The 21053-nt window shown below is 33.2% G+C and overlaps 1 protein-coding gene across 1 annotated transcript; it reads right to left on the bottom strand.

Moving 5' to 3' along the window:
* Positions 1-10487: 10487 nt before the first annotated feature.
* LOC126880809 (GATA zinc finger domain-containing protein 15-like) lies at positions 10488-11636 on the bottom strand. The gene is made up of 2 exons (XM_050644871.1): positions 10875-11636; positions 10488-10826 (listed from the first exon to the last, which is right to left on the bottom strand). The coding sequence occupies exons 1-2, from the start codon at positions 11634-11636 to the stop codon at positions 10488-10490; spliced, it is 1101 nt and encodes a 366-aa protein (XP_050500828.1).
* Positions 11637-21053: the final 9417 nt, after the last annotated feature.

The following is a 21053-nucleotide window of genomic DNA, read 5'->3' as shown; positions in this document are numbered from 1 at the left end:
TCTATGGGCATGCTTTCGTCCTTCCAAATTGTAACCATTAACTTGTGCATTCGCTTCGTGAGCTCCTCTCCTCCGTTGATGATCAGTTCGTTGTTGATTTCATCTGGCCCTGGCGTTTTGTTTACTTTTAGTTGTTTTAATACCTCCATGAATTCCTGATAAGTAGGTGCGCCTTCCTCTTCATCTCTGTTATCTCTTATATCCTCATCCTCTGAATATGCCTTATTGTCGTTTTTGTATAGGTCCGTGAAATGTTTTTCCCAATCTTTTTTGTTTATTTTTGTGACAGATTTTTTGGTACTCTATTGTTGTTTTATCTAGTCGAACAATTTCTTGTTGTCTTTATTATTCGTTTCTAATTGTTGCATTTGTTCAGAGATCCATGTGTTGTTCTTTCGTCTATAGAGTTTCAATGCTTCTTGTTTTTCTTTTCTATATTGGTCCAGTTTTTCCTGTTCGGCACTTTGTAGCCATTTGTTTCTTGCGAGGTGCTTCAGTTGACTTTTTTGGTGACATTCCTCATCAAACCATTCTTTCGATTCTTTGTTTTTTGGAATCCTATTATTTGTTCTGCTGTCTCTATTATGCTGTTCTTTAGGTTTTTCCATTCTCCTTCTATTTCTGTGTGCTCGGACTGACCCAATTTCTGTTCCAGTTGTTCTGTATATTGTTGCTTTGTTTCTTGCGTTTTCAGATTGGCTATATTCCATTTCCTCCTTTTTCCTTCCTTATGTTTGTTTGCTTTGATTATTTTCATCTTAAGTTTTGCTATCAACAATATGTGGTCAGTGCCTCCATTTGCCCCTCTATATGACCTTACGTCTTGTACTATTTGTGTCCACTTTTTCGAAATTAGAGTATGATTTATTTGGTTTCCATCCATTCTTCCTGGTATCATCCATGTTATTATGTGTTTTTTTTATGTTGATGCCCAGTACTAACTATATATGTGTTTGTTGCTGCTGCTAGGTTGCAGATTTCTCCTCCATTATCATTCGTAGTTTCATGAATGGTTTCTTTGCCAGCTACATTACGATTATAGTCCTCCTTTTCGATCTTTGCATTAAAATCACCCCATATTATTAATATGTCATTCCTCGGAATATTTTCACCGGTTTCTTCCAGGATGTCGTAGAATTCTGCTTTATCTTCTTGGTTTGCTTCTTCGGTGGGTGCATAGCAATTGACTATCGAGATGTTGGCTTGTTTATTTTCTTATGTAAGATATCCTTTCATTAACTGCTTTGAATTGTTATCACTTTTTCCCTCATTTTTTTGTTCACCATAAATGCCATACCATTCGTTCCCTGTTTGTTTTCTCCCGAATAATACATACTTAAGTTTTTCTTCTCAATTTTTCCTTCTTTCTTCCATCGTATTTCCTGTAGGGCTATGATTTCTAGTTGGTATTTTTTCATTTCAAGAGCTATTTCTTGCATCTTACCTACTGCCAGCATGGTTCTAATATACCAAGATCCCATTCTAATCGGTTTTGTTCTTTTCTTCTCATTGAGATTATTTCTTTATTTTGTGTGCGTTATTTTGTTTTCGTTAACCGTTTGCATTTCCGAGTCTTTTTTGCCATGTCAATATCATATTTCAGCCGCTGTTCTTCGTTTATTAGTTTTTTTAATTTTCTATCAGCTGCTCTCTCTCTTCGTCCCATATCTAGATTTTGCCATTCACTATTAATTTCTTGTAGCCGATTTTCGTTTGCTTACCTTTGCTTCTTTTGTCCTTTGCTATTTTAGTTATTTCCTTTTGTATTTCTTTTTCTTTGGATGTCCAATCGTTGTTTATATAGATACGATCTTTATGCTGTTTTAGTTTACGTTTCTTGTTTAGGATTTCCATTTTATCCGTGAGGGCTTCTGTTTCTATTGCGCATACTGTTTCCCCTATTTTTTTTGCACTTCTTAGTTTTATTTGTATTTGCAATTCTTGGGCTATGAAATTTTCCATTTCTTCTTTTAATTTCTTATAATTATTTGTTTCTACTTTCAACCCAGTTACGATCAAGCTTTTCTTTTTGCTAAATTTCTCCAGTTGCTCCATTCTTTCATGTAGCTGTTTTACTTCTTTTTTAGTTTTTGATTCTCTGCTTTTACACCCATTAACTCATTATTGGTTTGTTGTTATTCTTTCCTTATTTCCTGAAGCATCTCATCGTTTTTATTCATTAGCTCTTTCATTATTGTAATCATAACATTTTCCATGTCTTCCTTGTTTTCGTTGCCTGCTTTGCTTGGTGACCGTTTTTTAATTTTACTTCTATTAAAACAATCATCCAAGTTTTCTCTTTTGCGTTTCGTTTCATCATCGGTTTCACTTCCTGTGCCATTTTTTCCATTTTCTAGGAGTGCAGCGCTAAATACCTGCAATCCCGATATTAGATTATCAACAATACTTAAAAAATGAAAGTTACCAATTCACCGATAGTTAATGGGTTATCTAAAAATTACCTGCGCACCAGAGTTGCCAGTTGGCCTGTAATTAGGATGAGGGATTAAAATAGATACGAATTCACCGGGACCCGGAAATATGCACACCCTGATATTCTAGTTACGTAAGCTCGTCCGATTGGCGCATGACGTCAGCAACAGAGTAAAGCATAGTCCCGTCTATGCGTTCGTAATACGAACGCGAATGAAATTTGAGAATAGTACAAATGAATGAATTATGACTAAAAGAAACTAAGTGATTTGTATAGTTTAGAGGAAAATTATTAAACTATTTACTTTTATTTAAATTTATTTTCAGTTATTTGTAAAATTCCCAGTTTCTTGATTATATTGGTATCCGGAAAATAAAAATATTCATATAATCGATATCTAATAAAATTATTATATTTCGTTAGTTGGCAAAAATTGATTAGTGGCCTACACATTAGTAAATATAATTTTTACCAAGGGAAAAAAAGCCCCAAAATAAAACCATAAATTTAATGGATTAATAAAAAAACAAAATTTTTTACTTTTTAAATAATGTATTTCATCAGATTTAAGAGGCTTGGAAAAGACAAAAATAAGTTTTACAGTTTTCATGCCATGCACTTTATTTAAATTTTGTGCATGTGAAATAGACGTACATACAACAACTATGTAGCAGTTTTCATAATTTTTCTTTTACGCAATGTCAGGTTGTTAAGAGACTTGTTTAATTCTTTAATTCGGAAGTACATCCGAGACCTAAAAAATAACTGGTTCGCTTTGTTAGAACACTCTACAGTTTAACTTTTGGACATAAGGTTTTCTAAATAATTTTTAGTTACCAAAATGGAATCACCATTCATGTGGAAGGAAAAATTGTCTCCAATTACTTAATATATGACAAGAGAGTGTCTGATGGTTTACATAAACCACACTTACTCAAATGATCAACCCACGTGTACGTTGAAACATCTTCGGATTGAATACTGGAGTCCTTCAATTTATGGCAGATATAACCAGCCAAATTCTCAAAACCATCATACTCGAGGTCACTAATGTTTTTTCATTCTGACTCTCATTGAGAACTTGAAAATCCACAACTGTTTCGTTGTTAGATTCTAGCCTTTGGATCAATTGTCCAGAAATTGGTAAATCTGGGATGTCGTCTGTTTAAACGTTCGAAAATTCGTTCCGTTGTCTTTCCTACCCGTATATAACTTTTATAAAATATAATAAACCTTTTTTTTTGTAAACACTTTAAAAAAAATTTAATGGGTGTTCCCCGAAAAGAGCTTCATTTTTTGGTACTATGTATCACGTTAAAATATTTGATTTGGAATTTGAAGGATAAGATCGTCTTTTTTATGAGCTACAAATTTACTTTTACTGGTTCTATAGACTAAGAATATACCATTTTTTCGTTTTTTTTATATGCTACATTTTTTCTAAGAATATTTTTTCGATAAAATACTTACTTTTTAAGTATTTGCGAAAAACCGCCGAAAAACGTGTTTTTTTTTTATTGAAAAGTAAACATTTTTAGTCGCAAGTGACTCTAGTACCTACTACTGAATTAACCTAGTACCTAAGTTAAAAAACTCTATAGAACAAAAGTTGCTTAAAGTTAGTCAGATCTGTTTCCGGACTTATTTTGAACGTATATTTTTTCACCCTCCAAGTAAAATCAATCAACGGCACAAATTCAACTTTGAAGTGAGGGGTGGGTAGAATCTAAATCCAAATTTTCATGCAATTAGGAGTTGACCCTGAAAATTATGTGTGTTTCTTTTTATCTTTTAAATAATTTTACTTAAAATCATTTTTTAACTACCAAATAATAATTACATATTGAGTTATTTTATTTTTTAAACTTTAATAATAATTATAAAAATTTTTACTTTCTTGTAATGTATTTTTAAAACAAGCAATCATTTAAATAATTATTTTGTAACAATTTGTATTATTTAAGAATATAATAATTAAATTTTGGTTTCGTAGTAAGTGTTTTTTAAGAATATTAATGTATAGTTTTAAAATATTTTATTGTAAATAAATATCAGTATTAAATGGTTATTATTTGTGAAGTATTCTTTTTCTTTTTTCACACCCTTATGTATGTAACAAAACTAAGGGACCTTCTGAAAGGTAAATCGTAGACGTTAAAGACACAAAAGAAGCGATACTTAAAAGTTACATAAAGAATTCGAGACAACGCTGTTGGTGCCGTCATTGACTCCGCCCGCTATATATCTGTATATCGTGGGAAATATACAATACAACACGAGCTCCAATCGCTCGACTAATACTCTTTAGAGCTGGCATCAGTGTGTGATCTCGCGTTGATCGGTAAATATCTAAAATTTCGTATAAGTCCTCCCCTTTACTTTTCAGCTACGGATCTCGTTTCGCTGTAAATTTATCAGAAAAATTTAAGTACAAAAATCTTTTCCCCTCTAAGTGTGCCATGATTAATATGTTAATTATAAAGATAGTTATGAACAATATACTCCAATAATTAATTTCCTATTGGTGGATCTCGGGTTGTCCTCGATTTAGACGGATCTCGCCTTGATATGAAGACGTATATATATATATATATATATATATATATATATATATATATATATAAAAACATGAGATGTAGACCCTTGAAACACACTCAGTGATCAAAAGATCCAAGGTTAATGGTTTGACGACCACTCGTACGAAATCAAACAGATGAAATAGAGAATGTGGAAAAATGTGAAAAAAAAAATGGTGGATGTGTGAATTGTTCGTAAGGGGATTTTTCCACATTCTCTATTTCATCTGTTTTATATATATATATATATATATATATATATATATATATATATAATGATGTTTTCTTGATCACAAAGCACTTTTTAAAAAATTACTTTTATTTATTAATACAAAATAAAACTTTTACAACAAAATATTAACTTTGATACAATGAAAAGTAAATGATGACTAAAACATGAATGCATGTTTACTAACTAAAATGTCTTTTTATAAGTTTACATTATCTTAATGACCGTGGTCCAAGTCCTCTTGATAAAGGGTTCAGTAGCGTGGTTATGGTAATATCTCTCCTTCCTCCATAAGCGAATCCTTAGTTTGTGAGGATTCAAGAAGTTCTTGTAGAGCTAGAGCTTGCTGGGCTGGAATTTTCGGGCTGAACAGCAATTTGTAGAGTCGTCGTCTTTTTCTTGCTATTATGTACATAATAATCGCTATGGCAAGGACTATTAAGAATGTAGAAAATGAACTAAGTCCTAGCGATACTAATGGTTGAAGGTTAAGTCTCTCGATTGGTTGTATTTGTCCGTGCGTTTTTGGGACTTCTAATTTTTCCAACAATATGGAATGTTGTGGCTTTAGTTTGATTGGTACTATACTGGGTATTTGAATGTCTTGGGTTGTTTTCGGTTGTATTTTCTGACCAAGTATGTATAATGTTTCATTGGTTATGACAATGCTGGAGCGGGAAATTCTTTGTTGATTCATTGTTAATGGTTGAACTATTCCCAATAGGGTGGCATCTTTTGTTTCTTGGATAAAGTTTTCGGAGACGTCGACTATCGTGCATGTTTCGACATTTGGTATCTGGCATTTGGATTTTACTTCGTTTTGGCATACAATATGGCTGGATTTCTGCATACAATCTTCGTACCAGGTATTGTTAGAGTAGTATCTCGCAGGTGGAATAATCATCTGATGTTCGTCATTAGGTATTGGATAAATTTTAAAAGTAGGGTAGTATGAAGGATATAGGATAGGTATTTTTAATATTATGAGCATATTATTTTGAGTAATACATACAAAGGCATGTGAAGATTCTAATAATTCGTAAGGATGTTCTTCGTCAATAAGTAATGCATCGTGAGAATAAAGAGGAATTAGCATATTTTGTAAAGTTTTTAATTCTTCAAGAGTAAATAATTCTACATTTGGTATATTTAGTTGAGAAAGAGTGATTGTTCTAATTAATTTTTGAATGTATCCGTTTATTGATTGGATTTCAAATATTTCATTGATAACGGCTAATTGTTGAGATAGGTGATCTAATGCATTTAAAAGAATTTTATTGTCGTTTATTTTTCTTAAAAGGTTATCTATTCTAGTATTAAAAGTATCTCCAAAAGATATTTGTTTATTATATTTTGAGATTAATTCGTCTTGTTTTGCTTCAATTGCGTTGATATGTAAATTTAATAATTCCATATCATTATTGTCTGGATTACCAGTGATAAATTTAATTGTTGTCCCTAAAATGTTAAGTAAACCTCTTTTTAATCTTGGTTTACGGGTTATCTTATTTAAATTGTCTTCTGTTTCCGTTAAAAGATGTTTGTATTGATTACTTAGTAAGTTAATGCCTGTGACTTTAGGTAATAAATTTGAAAAGGTTAACGAGCTATTTGTTAATATCTGTTCTATGTTTGATAGATTAATTTGAATAATGTGTTTGTGATAATGGGATATTGTCTTAGAAGGTCCAATTAATTCTTCGTAATAACCATTATTTGGAATTTCTTGTATTAGGGTCGTTGCCTGAAGATGTCGAAGCATTGACCTGCAAAGGGAATTTTTTATAAGTTTTTCGTAATCGTTTAGCGTTTTTAAGATGAGCGGTAGTTGTGTTATTCTTATCTGTTAGATCGATAACTTTAGTTTTAATTTGTTTCGTTGGCTTAATAATTTGATAAGGGGCTTTTAACTTTGCTTTATTTTTAGTTTTTCTTACGTAAATATTTTCGTTAATTTCGGGATTGTTTCTGCTGATTTATTTATTTTTGTTAGGGCGTCGTTTCGTTTTTTCTTTTGTCTTTCGTATAAATCGTTTATGAAGGGAAGTAATTCGTCTTTGTGTCTTTGATTATAAGTATCGTATATTGGAAGGTCGAAATCAAAATTAATTTCTTCTGCATAGGGGCCATAAAGTATAGAAAAAGGTGAATAATTTGTTGCTGAATGGATGGATTGATTGTAAATTAAAATGGCATGAGTGAAAGTATCATCGAGTGAGTAATTTGGGTTTTGCGCTTTAAGAGTGGAAGTTTTTCTAATAGTGTGGAATGAAAACGTTCTATAGGTGAATTTGATGAGTAATTGTTGACTGTGGTAAAATGTACCTCGATTTTATGCATTTTCATGAATTCTTTTATGAGACTAGCGTTGAATTCTTTTCCGCTGTCAAAGATTACTTTTTTCGGATAATTATGGTGACTAAAGAAATGTCTGATTTTATTTAGGACTGAAGTTGATGATTTATCGGGTAATTTATAACATTGTGCATATTTTGAAAATGAGTCAATTATTGTAAGATAATATTTTTTGTCACATTGAAAAATGTCTAGATGTAGGATATCGAAAGGTTTTTGACCTAGTAGCGGTCCTAACTGGGGTAATTGATATGGGTGTCTTTCATATTTATTTTGCAGGCAAATTTCGCATTTATTGATGTAGTCTGCTATTGTTGTCTGCATTGACGGCCAGTAAAATTTATGTCTAAGGTGTTTATATGTCTCGGTTATACCGTTGTGATTTGATGTATGGTATATTTTTACGCATTCTATTTGTTTATTTTCGTCTTTTATGTCATGTAGAATTGTATTGCAGAAGTTTGCTTTTACTGTACTATTAATATTGTCTCTAAAATAATTACAAATAAACGGTCTGTATTCGTGCGGGACTTTTATACCGAATTTTTGTTTTGGTCTTAATATTTTTCTAAGAGCGTCTAGGATGCAATCTTCCCAGTTGGCTGTCAGGTTAATTGTGTATCTGTGTTTATTGAATATTTTTGTATAATTAACGTCGTACTTGTCGCAATTTGGTAACATTATTATCTGATTTGTAGATAGATTTAAAGGTTCTTCTGAGGTTGGGATTCCGTTTATTGGATTTTCTCTCGAAGTATGTTGAGTTTGTGTATCGTCTGAGTTATCATGTTGTATTTCGTCAAATGTATTTAGAAAATCGTTGGGGTCAAAATCTGTACTGTCAGGAGGTTCGGCGCAAACTGAGGCTCGAGTGAGTGCATTAATTTGCACACGCGAAAGGGCGTCTGCTACCTGATTTTCTTTGGCTCGTTTATACTTAACCTCGAAGTTGTAATCTTCTAATTTTAGGCGCCATCTAGCTAATCTAGATGTCGGATCTTTGATCTTGTATATCCAAACTAAATTGTGATCAGTTTCAATTAAAAATGTTTGTCCGTATAGGTATGGGCGAAAGTGTTTACATGAGTCGATTATAGCTAAAAGTTCTTTTTCTATGGTTGAATAGTTTTGTTCTGCTGTATTTAAAGTACGTGAGTAGTAAGCTATAGGGTGATTGTCTTGTGTTAATACAGATCCTATTGCAATGTTTGAGGCATCTGTAGTTAGCGTGAAACGTTTAGAAAAGTCGGGGTATTGAAGTACAGGGGTATTAGAAAGTAGCTCTTTGCATTTTTCGAAGGCTTCTACGTATATGGCGTTAGTGTGATCGATGATGGAATTTTTTCGTGTGCATCTCGTAAGGGGTATTTAAAAATTACTCGTAAGTAATTTTTGCAAAGTTTGGAATGAATCTGCGGTAATATCCAATTAAGCCTAGAAATGACTTAATTTCTTTTAAAGTTTTGGGAATTGGGTAATGTTGAATTGCTTCGAGTTTTGCTGGATTTGGCATGATACCTTGGGGAGTCACGATGTGGCCTAAGAAAGCGACTTCTTTTGTTAGAAATTCTGATTTGTCGAGTTGGACTTTAAGATTATTTTCTTGAAAGGTTTGGAAGATAGTTTTAATATGTATTAGATGTTCTTGAAGGGATTTGGAAAATATGACGTCATCCATGCATACGAAACAATATTTGTATAGAAAAGGTCGTAAAATATTGTCCATTAATTTAGAAAAGGTTGATGGGCTGTTTTTCAGACCAAATGGTAATCTAAGGAATTCAAAATGTCCATGGGGGACAGTAAAGGCAGTTTTTTCAATTGAAGAGGGGTGCATTTCAATTTGATGAAATCCTTGGGCAAGATCGAGTGTCGTGAAATAAGTAGCTTTACCTAGATTGTCGAGAATCTCGTCTATTCTCGGAAGTGGGTATTTATCTTCTATTGTGTTTTCGTTGAGTTTTCTATAATCTATAACCATTCTAAATTTTCGCTTTCCGGAAGCGTCTGCTTTTTTGGGGACTACCCACACTGGCGCAGAAAAGGGGGATTTACTGGGGCGAATAATTTTATTTTCTAATAATTTATTTATTTGTCTAGTTATCTCTTCTTGCATACTTTTAGGATGTCTAAAACTACGTGCATAAATAGGGTTTTCGTCTTTTGTTCGTATTTCGTGTTTTATAGCTGAAGTGAAACTTAAGTTTGTTTTTTCATCATAAAAAATATTTATGACAAAGATTTAGAATTTTTTGCTTTTCTTCTTCGTTTAAATGTTGGGTGCGAATTTTATTTGGGTCAAAGTTCGACGGTAGGTTAGAATGCAAATCGTAATCATTGATGGGTTCTACTTGTATAGGATCAATTTGAATCGGTTCATCTAACGAAACGTTATTTAAAAATCCGTTTGTTACCGAATGAATTGATTCAGGTATTACTAAATTATTTAATTTCGTTTCAGGTAGTAATATTTCTCCGTTTAAAATACTTACTGGGATCTTATTAAATAGAGTTTGAAATGGTATACTTATTCTAAATAAATTAAATGTTAAATTTTTTGATTTATAATTTAATATCGCTTGAAATTTTTCTAAATCGTGATTTCCTAATAATATGTCAAAATCATGGCTCCAATCTGCAATACGTGCATCGATGAAGTCATTAATTTTAATTTCCTTAAGTAAATTTGTTTTTATGTTTAACAAGTGTTTAGTTGTCTGTTTCATGGAAGTTAAAGTGAAATCTTTTTTATAAACATGTTGTGGATTAAAATATTTTGCGGCATTGGGCGTAATAATTGTATCCGATCCTCCAGTGTCGATTAATACCTTAAGTCGACTTTTTGGTAGGATGAAAAATGGAAGTTTTGGATAACTTCGTAGATTATTTAATACTACAGAGGAGGGGGGTGTTCGTCTAATGCGAGGTCGTGAAAATTTTGCTCGACGTATTCTGAAGATTCATCAGACACTGAATTGTCTGTAAATTCTTCGTCTACATTATTATGTTGTGTATGCGGCTCGTTATAATAATCTGTGTCTACATTAAAATTTTGTGTTGAAATTGTCATAGGTCTCGTTTCCGTATTTATAGATTGCACACCACTCATAGGCGTAGGGGTATTAATTTGTTGGTGTCTTAGCATAGGGCTTCTATAAGGGGTTCTATTATTAGCGAAATTATTCCTATAATTATTAGAATTATTCGAAGTAAAAGCAGGTCTTGAATTATTCTGAGTGAAGACGGGTCTTGAATTGTTTTGATTAAAGACAGGTCTTACATTATGAAAATTTGGATTTTGTGGAATAAATTGATTTCTTTGGTTACTAAAATTAGAAATATTTTGTGCATAAGGTCTAAATTGATTATTACTTGGGGCTCTAGCGTTAAAATTTGATTTGAACGCGGTTGGAAAAGAATTATTTGTTTTTGGTTTTTCCGTTTTTTGTTGGGATTTTAAGAAATTCATATAAGATACTTGATTTTTATGATTGTCTAAAGCTATACATTTTTGTAGGGCCTCGTCTAACGAATCTAACTGAAAGTGCGACAGGTGTTCGCAGTAAGGATTGTTAAGACCAGTACAAAAGGTTTTTAGTGCTAATTTTCTAAAGTAAGGGGTTTTAAAATTTAAATTTTCTGGAGTATTATGTAGCGATATATGCTGTAATAAATCGTTTAAATTATCTATGATTCTATGGTGATAGTCGTCATAACTTTCAGAAGCTTTTTGTACCGTTGTTGTTAATTGGGTAACAAGGATCTCTTCAGATCTCCTGTCGCCGTATTTCGTAAGTAAAGCTGGACGTACATCTGTCCAGTTAGTTTTATTGGAGTAATTTAGATAATCTCGTGGTTCACCTTTAATACGTGATAAAATGTGAGCGTTAATAATAAATTCTTGCGGTGCAGTAGTATTCTGTTGTTGCAAAAATATTAATAGATTATCTACGGATTTAATAAAAGTAGAAAGATTTTGTCCAGCAGTAAATTCTGGAAGCGTAGCACAGAGGCTAGAAATGTCGGCATTGGTAATGGGCATTGTTCTTTCAGATCTACTAATAGGACTTCTGTCGCGAAAATTATTTGAAGGTGGCTGAGAGAGAATTGCGTTAATTTCTTCGACCGTATCAAAATATGTGCTCATAAGTGATAAGGAAAATGTGAAAAAAAGGAAAGACTTACAGTATGATGATCGCAGTTGATAACATCTGTTGTTCTTCTCTAACAGGTGGATACTCTGCTAAACAATTGAGATTGACCAGGAATTGCGGGAGATTCTGTGCAGACTATCCTGTTCGCAGCGCCAATGATGTTTTCTTGATCACAAAGCACTTTTTAAAAAATTACTTTTATTTATTAATACAAAATAAAACTTTTACAACAAAATATTAACTTTGATACAATGAAAAGTAAATGATGACTAAAACATGAATGCATGTTTACTAACTAAAATGTCTTTTTATAAGTTTACATTATCTTAATGACCGTGGTCCAAGTCCTCTTGATAAAGGGTTCAGTAGCGTGGTTATGGTAATATCTCTATATATATCTCTATATATATCTCTATATATATCTCTATATATATATATATATATATATATATATATATATATATATATATATAAATAGATGAAATAGATGAAATAGAGAATGTGGAAAAATCCCCTTACGAACAATTCACACATACACCATTTCGGGCTGGGAAAAATTTTTCGAATAGAATCAAAGATCGAAACACCAGTTCTTATATATATATATATATATATATATATATATATATATATAGATATATATATATACAGTGCTAGTCAAAAGTCCGTACCCCCCTCTTATCTTTTGAACGGTTATACGTACAAAAGTGAAATTTGGAGGGAGGAAATAAACGGACATAAGCTCCTTAACTAGTCATGACAGGTGACGTAATAGTGACAGATGACGTTACAGAGCCAATTTTTTTTTTTTTTTTTTTATTTAAATTTATTTTGCAATCTGTTGAGTGTCAACAATAAACAAAAGTAATTACATTGACTAAGGACAAGAAAGATTTTACCCACTGGCAAAATCAAAGTACAATTTTTATAAAGTTCTGTACAAAATAATTACATTTCATAACTACTAACTCATTAGTTTAAAAGTTTACTCTAAATGGTAAGTCCAATGGTTTGAACCTCTTTAACCTACGCTGTTCTTGGGAATTGTCTAGGAGGTTAAGTGCAAACTGGTTTTCATGATCCTCCAACTTGGCAATGTAAGCAGCGCTACGTTTTGTGATGACTTCTTGTACCGTATCAGTTTTAAGGTCTCGATGAATAATTCTATTGTTGATGTACCAAGGTGCATTAGTGATGGTTCTGAGGGTTTTTGATTGGAAGCGTTGGATGATTTCGATGTTGGAGTGACTGGCTGTTCCCCATAGTTCCAACCCATATGTCCAGATTGGCATAAGTATTGCCTTATAGAGCAGCAATTTATTATCCAGAGATAGTCTTGATGAACGGCCCATTAACCAATACATATTTCTGAATTGGAGACCTAGTTGCTTTCTCTTGGTCCAGATATGTTTCCTCCATGTGAGACTTCTGTCCAAATGAATACCAAGATATTTTACCTCGTTGGCTGATGGTAATTGGTGATTGTTTAAAGTTACAGGGGGACAAGTTCCTCTTCGTGTTGTAAATGTAACTTGAATAGATTTTCCTTCATTCACTTTAATTTTCCATTCCAAAAACCAAATTTGTACTCTGTCTAGATACGCTTGAAGGATATGCGAGGCATAAATAGGGTCTGTGTGTGAGGCTAGGATTGCAGTATCGTCGGCAAATGTTCCTAGCATCATTTCTTCTGTAAGTGGTCTCTCCTCTAGTGGTTCCTGAAGAGGCGGAGGTATATCTGCGGTAAACAAGAGATACAAGGTAGGTCCCAGCACGCTACCCTGTGGTACGCCAGCTTTGATAGAATAGAGTTTGGAAATTGCATCTTGGTATTTAATAAAGTAACACCTACCTGACAAATATGACTCAAGAAGAATGTAAAAGCTGTGCGGTAATGTCTTTTTTAGCTTGTATAGGAGGCCTTCATGCCATACCTTGTCAAATGCCTGCCTAACGTCAAGAAATGCCGCTGAACAGTACCTTTTGGCCTCAAAATCAGCATTTATATGTTTTACCACTCTGTGAACTTGTTGGATTGTTGAGTGATGGGATCGAAATCCAAACTGGTGGTCTGGAATTAGATTTTTGATCCAGGGTTCGAGTTTTTTTACTAATAGTTTTTCGAAAACTTTAGACGTGATTGGCAAGAGGCTGATTGGCCTGTACGATGTAGTTTCTTCTTGAGGTTTCCCCGGTTTTAGAATGGTTATTATCTGAGACACTTTCCATTGATCAGGAAAGTAACCTAAGTTTAATATGGCATTGAATATAAACGTTATAAGTTTTATGCATTTGATAGGTAATTCTTTCAATACTTTTCCACTGATCAAATCGTACCCTGGAGATTTTTTATCGTTTAAATTATTAATAGCCAAGATGACTTCGGACGACTTAAATTTCGGAATAGGCAAACTCATTTGATATGGACTTTGAAGAAATGAGAATACGTCTACTTCCACAGGTGAATTCACTTGATTGGGAGTAAATACTTCGGAAAAATACTCTGCAAAACAACTTGCTTTCTCTTGTGCACTACGAGCCCATTCTCTGTCCGATTTTCTAATTGGAGGTGACGGTTTCTGGGGTTGTTTCAGTTTTCTCGTGGCTTTCCATAGCGAATAATCGGTATCTTTAGTGGAATCTAAATTTTCCAAGTAGTACTGAAGTGATTGGTTTTTGAGATCTTCGAAGAGCTTTTTTAATTCCATTGATGCACTATTGAATCTACGCTTATCAGCAGGATCTCTGGTCTGTTGCCATCTTTTCCTCAGTCTTCTCTTTAGCAAAATTTTTTCTTTGACAACTTGTGGGCAGTCATTTATTATGCATTTATTTTGTATTGTTGGTGTTGCTTGCCAGGCAGCTGATTGGATATTTGTAGTTAGTTGTTCCACAGCAAGAAAAATGTCCTCTTTGGTTTTTAGTGGAATGTCTAGAGACACCTTGTTCTCCAGGACAGATCTGAATTTTGGCCAGTGTGTGCGTCTGTTATAAAGTGAGGGGGATATTTCTTTAATAAGTACCTGGGTTCCAACTGTGAATAGTATAGGCGAGTGATCAGAAGATAATTCGTAGCATGATGTAGCTTTTATATTAGACCTAGGGATGTTCTTAACTACAGCAAAATCGACCAAATCGGGGATTTTATTTCTGTCCGAGGGCCAGTATGTTGGTTCGCCGGTTGATGAATAATCCATATTATTTGACTCTATGATATTTAAGAGAACTCTACCTCTCGGAGTGATTAGTCTTGATCCCCACCTGGTATGTTTGGCATTATAGTCCCCTGCTGCTATGAAGCGGCTCCCAAGTGAATTGAAATAATCTTTAAATTGTTCGTTTGTGATAGAGTGTCGTGGGGGGCAATACAGCGCAGATACTGTAAGTGGTCCATCCCAGTCTTCAACCACAATATTGGTCGCTTGAATGTGATTTGTTTGGTACTCGCCAGCATTATGATGTTTTATTGTATTTCTAACTATAATAGCAGAGCCTCCATGTGCTGATCCATCTGGATAATTAGTAGTAAATATAGTATAGTTTGGAATTTTAAGGTAACTTTTTTGTGTAAAGTGAGTTTCGGATACTAGCAGTATATCTATTTTGTGAAGGTGTAGAAAGTATTTGATTTCCTGTGTATGTTGTGATAAGCCATTGGCGTTCCATGAAGCTAGTTTTAGAAACGCCTCCATCTTAGGGTTTTTTAGCAATGAGAGCGGTTAAGAGGTTTAACATTGTGCTCATTTGTTCTACCAATTGTTTGATCATATTTTTAAGTTCGAGCATGTCAGTGGATTGTTGAAGACTGGGAGCTGTATTTGATGGTATTTGATTACCAGCGGTTGCTACCTGAGCATAGGTTACATTCGGGACTACTAAGTGTTGGTTTGATTGGACAGGCTGACTTGTTGGTTTGCTTCTCAGTTGTGGAAACGCTCTTTTTTGCAGCTCTTTGTGGACTAAGCACCCACGATAGTTTGCTGGGTGATTTCCTTCACACAGCACGCATTTCACCTGGTTGTTTCTTTCTTTGTAAGAGCACTGATCAGATCTGTGGTTACCCGCGCATTTAACACATCTTGGAGAAAGGTAGCAAAAATTTTTGGTGTGGCCGTAGCGTTGGCATTTTATGCACTGAGGTACTACACGCTTTTTATGTGGAGGTTCAAAAATTACTTTATAGTTCAACAATGAATCGATCTCATATATATCTTTGTTATTCTCGGCTTGTTTTAGTTCAACGTAGAACAGTGGTAATGGCTTTTTAGTACCTGATTGACGAATGTTATTTATGACTTCGTGCCCTACGCTTTGGATTTCCGCCTTAATTTCGTTGATATCTGTAGATGGATGTACATTTCTTAGTACAACTCTGAATGAGCGATCTTCTTTGAGTTGGTAGGTATGAAATTCAGTATTTTTGTCTTCTAGTGCTTTTGTTATGACAGAGTAGACTTCATTATTTTGAGGCATTATTTTTACTTGGTCATTGGCGAGAGTTTTTAATACATAAGCATCTTTTGCAATCGTTTGTAGTAGTTTGGTCAGCGGAGTAATATTTTTAACACTGTAGACAAATATTGGTGGCGTTTTAGTAGTTGTATTTGTATTTTGGCTCTGGTTTTCTTCTGTAGTTGTATCCTGATTTGCATCGTTTTGTTCTTCTGTAGCTGTATCCTGATTTGCATCGTTTTGTTCTTTTTGTAATACAGAGAATTTGTTGGAGGTCGATATTGGTGAGTTTAACCAGTAATCATCTATTTTGGATTGTTTTGTTGCTCTAATATATTTTTCCGGGCTATCAATTCGATTTCTTTTTTTGTTATGTACGTGTTTCCAATCATCTGGTGCAGATTCAGCTTGGGATTGCGATTGAACAGGTACTACAGGATAATATTGTGCTGCACTAGTAGAAGGCTGCATCGGTTGTGAAACTAAATGCGGTTGCACGTTTTGAATACTCTGAGCAGTGTTATTATATAAGGACTGTTGAATTGGTACATATTGAATTTGCGCGTACGGTCCTGCACATTGGTTTGGTGAATTTAGTGATGGATTTGTAGTAATGTCCTGTTGTGGATAATGTACATACTGAGTATTATAATTTTGGCTCATGGTTTAAAGTCGTTAAGATTTGAATCATATTCTTATGCGTTATTAACAGTTTTTGGTATAATAAAATATTGTTCTACTTTTCTTATTTTTTTTTAATTTTTATTATCTTTCTTGATGTGATGTAAAAAAAAAAAACCGCGAGAGGGGTTAATTTCAGTTCAACCCTGCGGAAAATTAACCCCCGTCGGCCTTTTTAATGCTTTTGTAATCTCTATATTTATAAAATTGCAATATTTATTTAAATAATAATAATGAAATAATACGTTACTTTGGAGCGGTGATTCCCACCTTTATACTGTTGTCGACACTTACACCAAACCGAAGAATGTTTTGACACAAAGTTCGAGTTTTTTTCACTAATTAGCACTCGCGCGGAACAAAAACACTCTTGAAAATGACATAAATGTTTCTTATGAGACAACGGAAACTTTGCATGTTCAAGTACATCTATTATTCGCGTGAAAAGTTCTCCAAACACTTTAAATAACACTCATCACTATTGGACACAATAAAATAGTTGTTATTCGGATAACGAAACCAGATTTGTTTATCAGATGACGTTACAGAGCCAATGTGACCGATAATTTTAAATGGGACCTTATGGCAAGTGATACCTCGTTTGAAAGGTATTTAAAATACCTATTCAGCCATACTAATTTTTTTGGGTGTAGGTGGATTTTTATTTTGGTGAATAAATTAAATAAATATAATATTGTAGTTTCTCATTTAATTAACAAAAATTCAAATGTCCGCCTATGGTTTCTTTGTCAAAAAATTTGACGTTTTTCAATTTTCTAGTAGTTTTTACGTAAACTTCAACCCTTTTGACAAGTAATCATAGGCAGAATTTTGAATTTTTATTAATTAAATGCGAAACTACAATTTAATATTTATTTCATTTTTTCATCAAAATTAGCTTAAACTCAAACAAAATTAGTATAAATGAATAGGTATTTTCAATACCTTTCAAACGAGGTATCACTTGCTATAAGGTCCCATTTAAAATTATCTGTCACAGTGGCGCTGTAAAGTCATCTGTCACTATTACGTCATCTGTCATGACTAGTTAAGAAGCTTACGTCCGTTTATTTCCTCCCTCCAAATTTCACTATTATAGGTATAACCGTTCAAAAGATACGAGGAGGGGTACGGACTTTTGACTAGCACTGTATATATATATATATATATATATATATATTTATATCACTTAAAACTTTTTTGACTTTTTAAAAAATATTTTATTTTGAAAATACAAGAATTAAAGTTACATGTACTAAATCTAAATTATTACGAACAAATATTAAACACCGGCAAATGGTTTTATATGATTTACAAAATGCTGAGGTTGTGAGAAAGCCTGGACGTAGTAGTTCTCGCTGACATTGGCATTGAAACTGGATGCGTCGATTCAGATGGCTGACACCTGATATATCCTGATGGGAAATAAGTAGGTACTTCATTATTAAGGTTAGTTGGTAAAAACGGATATAACAGCTCCCCTTGTTAGAAGGAAGTTGACGCGTGGCAGCAACTTCCAGAGTGTCTGTTTATTGGTATTCAGTGCGATTTGCTCTTCTTCGTCTATGGAGTCGCTTAGGTGGATACTGGGTCTTTGTCTTGGAAAGATTTTGTCTGAGAAGTGATTGCAACAACTGAATGGTATTTGAACTGGATGACTTTAGTACGTAACATTGTCGTAAGCGTCAATCAATTTCTGGGAGTGTACTCTTGTACTACCAATAAGGGCATCGCAAGTGGGTTGTAGTTTGAGCACGTGGTTAGTTTTGATGATTTCTGACTTGACTTCTCTGAATTAGCATTTGATTTTATTGGGCAGTGGGTCAGAAACTGTTACGAGCCAAAAATTCAAGCTGATCTTCTGAATGGTGTAGTCTTTGGCAAATATTACGGAAGTCCGGCATGTCCTAGAAAGGCGTTCTTGTCGCTTCAGAAGTTGGGCTTCGCATATGGCGTCGCTGTCGATTGGATAACAGATCTTGGTTCTGGCTCGAAGTGTTTTGCATGACTCAAGGCTATCTATTTATTGTAAGGTATAACAAAGAATCATCGTTTCGCGCAATATATTTATGAGTTGTTGTTAATATCGAATTTAAACCTGTTCGATTATCCAGTATTGTTATTGGATAGAGATAATATAAAGTATATTGTTCTACATCAGTTAAACAGTTAAAGGAATATTTAAGAAGAACACAATTCTTGTGTCTAATTGATAGGCATGTAATTCGATAATATCGAGATATTGAGGGAGGTTTGAAGTATAGATAGATAGGGAAGATTATTTTTCTGTAATGATTGTGATATATGCCTAATATAAGCGATTCAATTAAATCAAACGGGGTAATGATTGAACTATGTAATATTTTTAATCGAGCAAAAGTTATAGCATTTACTATATCATTTAACGAATCTTTGATAAATGAATATCTTTCCATTAGCAATTCACAAAAGTTCAGCATATCGATTTGAGATTTATAGAATTTTAATTGGTCAGAGATATTCATTATTGATTTTCTAATTTCTTTAATATTATTGTTGAAGGTTTCCTCATCTATTTGTAATTTTCGGATTGTCGCGTTGAAACTCTTAATGAAAGAAGTGGTAACCGATATTTGAATTTTTAATAAGTTTTCGATTTGATACTCATCGCGGGGTATCTTATTAAATTTATACATTCATTGAAATATTCGTCATCTGACGAATCTAAGTTTCCGTTATTGTTATTGATTTCCATATTGAACCTATTCCGTTAATAAGTACATGTTTTTCTCGGAAAGCGTATTGTTTTGTATCAGCGATTATTTCTGTATATTTGACTATAACGGAACTAGAGATTTGTTTGAGGAGACGTATGTGAGTTTGGACTTCAGATTTGAATGATAGTATTCAAGCTACATTTTATTCAGTGGTATCTATTAATTGGCTAAGATTCTGTCGTTTTGTCGATAAAATCTCTGAATGGTTACATGTCTTTGTATACCAGGAGGGTCCATTTGTCGTTTGAAATTTTGATTTAAAAGATTTAGTGAAAACATACAGGAAGCAGTGTTAAACATTAGTAAAGTTACCTTAGTTAAATTAATTAGTTAATAGTTAAAAATGGAAAACAAAAATAAAGGAATGGTGTGATGGGGGAAATGCTAAAATTGGTAGAAGCAATTAGAAAAATAAGAATTAAAAGTTAACCGTACAATGGAAGAAATAAAAAATATAATAAAAAGACGAAAAAAAATAAAAGTCTAGGAATAACAGAAATATCGGCGGAAATGATAATAGCCGAAGAAAAAAGGCTACCCAAAGAGATACATAACTTGATAAAAGCACATGGGAAACAGAAAAACGTCAACAGAGTGTGCGATAGCAGGGGTATGTCCTATACACAAAATTTGACGAAATGAAAGGTGAAAACTATTATAGTAGAGACAACTATAATAGAGATATCGCGCTGTTATAAGTAGTTAGTTTAGACAATCTGGACACAAATCATAAGAAAAAGCTAAATCAATATAAGGAAAACATATTGGTCGAATATCATGCAGAATTTAGAAATAATAGGTCGACGACAGACCAAAAGTTTGCGCTAAAAGGAATCCGCACTACGTGCTACGAATATAAACATCAGTATTATGTCCTGTTCGTTGACTTTTCAAGTACGACTAAGATAAGGTAAAGTGGCAACAGATATACGATCTAATGAAAGAGATAAGCCTACTAATTAAAATCGTCATGATGAAAACAAAATGCCTATGGATAACACAATAACGAAATAGTAAACAAGGGCAAGGGCATAAACCAAGCAATTTTGAAAGAAACGAAGGATGACAGTAAGGGTACAAATTATCAATGACTCTTTTTTTTTAATCTAATACTAGAAGGAATAATCAGAAAAAGTAAAATAAAGATGCAGGAAATATTTTCAACACGGCCATCAAAGTATGGCAATGTATAGATTTAACACTATTAATGACAAGTAAGAAAGAACTAAAAGGATTAATGAACAATAATATAATAATAGAAAAGAAAAGGGGTAAAAGATTTAGTCTCCTAATAAATAAGGAAATAAGTAATAAATAAGGAAAAGACAAAATGCATGATAATGGGAGAAAGACATAAAGAAAAAGAAGATAATTTCGCCTTAGATAGAATGAAAAAATTTCTGTTCGAATGAGTTT

Source organism: Diabrotica virgifera, chromosome 2, assembly GCF_917563875.1.
Source record: "Diabrotica virgifera virgifera chromosome 2, PGI_DIABVI_V3a".
Lineage (NCBI taxonomy): Eukaryota > Metazoa > Arthropoda > Insecta > Coleoptera > Chrysomelidae > Diabrotica > Diabrotica virgifera.
The sequence above is the reverse complement of the archived record's forward strand: the minus strand, read 5'-3'. Positions and strand labels throughout refer to the sequence as shown.